The following is a 4,097-nucleotide window of genomic DNA, read 5'->3' as shown; positions in this document are numbered from 1 at the left end:
AAATCGTAATTAGGAACACGGCCATTGGACGAGTCACAAGAAGCGGTGTATTGCTAAAATGAGTGAGGTTAGAAAGTGTCACCTTGTTTTTATTATATAGTTGTTTATCACACTCTATAAGCACTTACGTAACAATAATTTTATAATAATAAACAGCTGAATGTTGGTTAGCCTAATGCGCGGGGGAGACTTTCGCGCCGTGTCTCAGAAGTAGGAGCTGAGATAAGGTCAGTGAAGGCAGCATAACCATCAGTCTTCCGCCTGTGGATACACACACACGCAGCTACAAAACATGACTGCTTCTGCTATCGTCCGGAGGCTAGCAGCCCTGTCGGGGGCTTCGGCGGTGGCAGCTGGGGCATACGGGGCTCACGGTGGGTACACAACATTAGCTTACACAACGTACTCATGCACGAGTCTTTTCATTCAGCTGAACAGTAAACAGAACGAGAGGGAACTGTGGTGTCACCGCTCTGTAGTCCAGTCTCCATTCTCTAAAATGCTAATTTGAGGTTAGCTTACTTCTGGAAACATTAGCATGGCTCTGTATAGAGAATGTATGTATGCATTCAATGTTAAATACTCTAATTGTAAATTCGGCACTCATAAGACCAATGCAGCTGCACGTTGTTTTAGGGAAATCATCAATTTCGTCATCAAGGTGACCCGCCTCCACAGTGTCATGGAGGAAGAAGGCTTATTTAAGCAGTGGGTCAATGGCAGCCAACTGTCCATGTTGGTCTTTTGGTAACCTTGTTAAATGAGTGATTAAGACAGAAGGCTGGCTCATCCAAGGGCATTACAAGTATCTGAAGATATTACACTGGACTATTTGACAAGATAAGAGGATGCATAACAACATTACTGTGATCATGTCACCACACTGTGCCAGGGTTCACCAGCACTGATTATACAGTCTCTAAGCATAAGACTTTTGTAGACATCATGTGAATCACGTATCAAAAATAATGACTGCAATAGAGTTGCAGGATCTCCACAGTACAGTAAAGTTTATGTGTTTACAGCCACTGTGATCATGATGCCATATTGAGGGTACACTTGAGAATAACATGTCATGTCATATAGCCTACTGAATATAAACTTTCTGCTTCATGTCTCTCATTCTAGGTTTCAAAGACAAAGACCCTGATGATTACCAGAGAGTGGTATGTTAATAATAATATCCGATATTCAAAGTTAGTTGATGATTGTGGCAGTCTCCTTGTATTGTCTACACTTATGAGATTGTATTGCAAAGATATTTAAATTTACATGTCTGTAGTGTTGAGATTGCAGTTATAGTTTGGGAAGCTTATTACTTGTACGTTTTGTGAGCTTACAGACATAATTAAGATGAGGTTTTCCTTTAAGTATAAAGATATTTTCCTGTCTGATCTGACAGACCGTCACCGTCCCCTGTGCAATTACATAATTAGGCCTAATTGATGGAAATGGTCTAATTGGTACCTGTTGGTAACCTTTTTCTTAATTACTTATAAATTATCCACTGGCTTCATCAAGTTGTTCTTTGATTCAGTTAAATAAAGAGTAAGGATTGCTGTTTTTTCTACTTCTCTGAAACCTCTCTCCCTCTCTGTGTGTGTCTACCTCTCCAGCTCTATGAAACTGCCAATAAGTACCATTTCTACCACAGCTTGGCCCTGCTGGGTGCTGCCCACTCTGGCAAACCTGCTGTGGTGAGTATGGAAGCCTAATCCCAGCTCTCAGAGCCGGATGCACTTCAGTGTCCTTTAAAATTGAGCCAGTGCGATAGTGTCAGCCCGCCATTTCCTGTCTATCCCACACAGAAAATCAACATTCTTTAGGCCGTAATTACAGTGTTTGCTATTTTGTAGCCGGCAACTGAGCACTGAGATGGTTTTGCACTTTTTGTGTTAGTTTTATTACATTATGACTAACACAATTAGCAGTGCAGATTACATACCGACAACACTGTGAATGGCTGCAGGCTATACATTCTCAGGTTCCCTCATTACAGTTTTATTTATCTACAGTATGCTATACAGAAAGTTAGAAGTTGCAGTTGCTACTTTCAGGACTGATAAAGCATTTCCATCTCTTGTGGGTTCCGTTAAACAAACACACCTGTTACAAAGTATATACAGTGTTGTTAGCTTGTGATGATAAATTCAACAGTGTGAAAACATGACAAATCTGATTTATTATGGCGTATACTGACATAGTGATGAAATTGTTGTAACTGACATATTCAATATATACTGTTAAAGGGATAGTTCACCCAAAATTGAAATTTCATCACTCATTATCTACTCACCCTCATGTCGACTAAGGGCTGGGAGGAGTTTCAGAGTTATCCGTGGCTTCTCTGAGTTACAGGGGGTCTCGGCATAGCAGTGCATGTCCATATAAGGGTTGCAAATGGATACCAACTGTCTTCGTAACAAAAAGACACACCAAAAACCATCCGAATACCTCCATGCTGCTCGTATGTAATGTCCGTCTTGTATTGAAGCCCCGAAATGCGAAATTGTCCCGAAAAAAATGAAATAAGTCTATTTTTCAAGCTTGTTTTGTAGCGGAAGCTTCTCGAAGCTCCTCTTCCTGGTTCGTCAAATTTGGACTCACTGGGAAGAGGACAGACCCTGGTTCGTCCAAATTTGACGAACCAGGAAGAGGAGCTTCCGCTACAAAACAAGCTTGAAAAATAGAGTTATTTAATTTTTTTCGGGACAATTTCGCATTTCAGGGCTTCAATACAAGACGGACATTACATACGAGCAGCATGGAGGTATTTGGATGTTTTTTGGTGTGTCTTTTTGTTACGAAGACAGTTGGAATCCATTTGCAACTGTTATATGATATATAGGACATGCACTGCTACGCCGAGACCACCTGTAACTCAGAGAAGGCACGGATAACTCTGAAACTTCTCCCAGCCCTTAGTCGACATAATATGAGGGTGAGTAGATAATGAGTGAAATTTCAATTTTGGGTGAACTATCCCTTTAATGCTCTTGTGCCGGCCCTCTCTCCATGTCTACAGGCTGGCACCCTCCTGATCGCAGGCATGGGGATGTTCTGTGGCTCTCTGTACCACCAGGCCCTGACGGGGGACCCCGGTCTACGCAAGGTGGCTCCCATGGGGGGCATGGCTATGATTGTCGGCTGGCTGGCCATGATTCTCTGAGCTGTACCAGCTTACACCACCACCACCACCTCCTCCTCCTCCTCCTCTTCTTCCTCCATGGGCCCACCGTGTGACACTAAATTGTCCGACCAGAACTGGATGAAGGGGCGAGCCTGGAGAGAGACGTTTGTGCTGAAGTGCTGAGTAATAAAGTCGCCCCTCTGAACCGCTCCCTGCATCCGGTTGTGGGTGTCAGCGGGTGATAAGGTCACGGCAGGTTTATCACTTTCTAACCATTGATGTCTGTTTTTTTTGGCTGCTGCTCTTTGCTTTGTGTGTGAATTCAACTGGAAAAGCAAATACACAGTATGTAGTGCATCCCAGTGTTGATCAATGCTATACATAATTTGCTTATACAGTAAATCCAGTTTATATATTTATACTGCATATGTGACAAATGCACTAATAAGAATCAAGAGAATATTAAATAAACATTCTTTCTTACACGCTGTTGTGTTGCCTAATTCTTCTTTATCACCTCCTCACGGTGATCAGCTCCTTTAATCCACTTGTTTGTGAATACATGACCAGACCTTGACAATGAATATCCATATCAGTGTCATATCTTCTGTACACACTCATACTCACAATAAGAACAGTCCACTAGCTTGCCTCAATTACCCATCTACCACCACTTTAGAACTAGCTTCACAAGTTGCCAATAGCCACTAATTAGGAGGTGCTCTGGTACAGAAACCTTTACTTGAATTATGTCCCCTTGGCCTGTCTTGGTACAGAAAGGAGTGTTTGGTAATCAATGCATCCTGGGTGGATTTACAGCCAATGTAATGCCGGATCACAGACTGGCACTTAAAGAGGAACTATGCAAGCCTGGTTGCTTTTCCGCTGTTTTGCTAACCCTCCACCTGGTCGGCGAAAAATCAATACATGGAGCGGTGGATAACTTATATAACACATAGGATGTTAC

General features: G+C 42.4%; 1 protein-coding gene across 1 annotated transcript; it reads left to right on the top strand.

Moving 5' to 3' along the window:
• Positions 1–260: 260 nt before the first annotated feature.
• On the top strand, positions 261–3,615 carry tmem256 (transmembrane protein 256). The gene is made up of 4 exons (XM_083992792.1): positions 261–374; positions 1,129–1,166; positions 1,617–1,697; positions 3,026–3,615. The coding sequence occupies exons 1-4, from the start codon at positions 293–295 to the stop codon at positions 3,167–3,169; spliced, it is 345 nt and encodes a 114-aa protein (XP_083848918.1). The 5' UTR covers positions 261–292; the 3' UTR covers positions 3,170–3,615.
• The last annotated feature ends 482 nt before the right edge of the window (positions 3,616–4,097 follow it).

This window comes from Trachurus trachurus (assembly GCF_905171665.1).
Source record: "Trachurus trachurus genome assembly, chromosome: 18".
In the NCBI taxonomy this organism is placed as follows: domain Eukaryota; kingdom Metazoa; phylum Chordata; class Actinopteri; order Carangiformes; family Carangidae; genus Trachurus; species Trachurus trachurus.
Note: the sequence above shows the minus strand (reverse complement) of the source record. Positions and strands in the feature narration are given on the sequence as shown.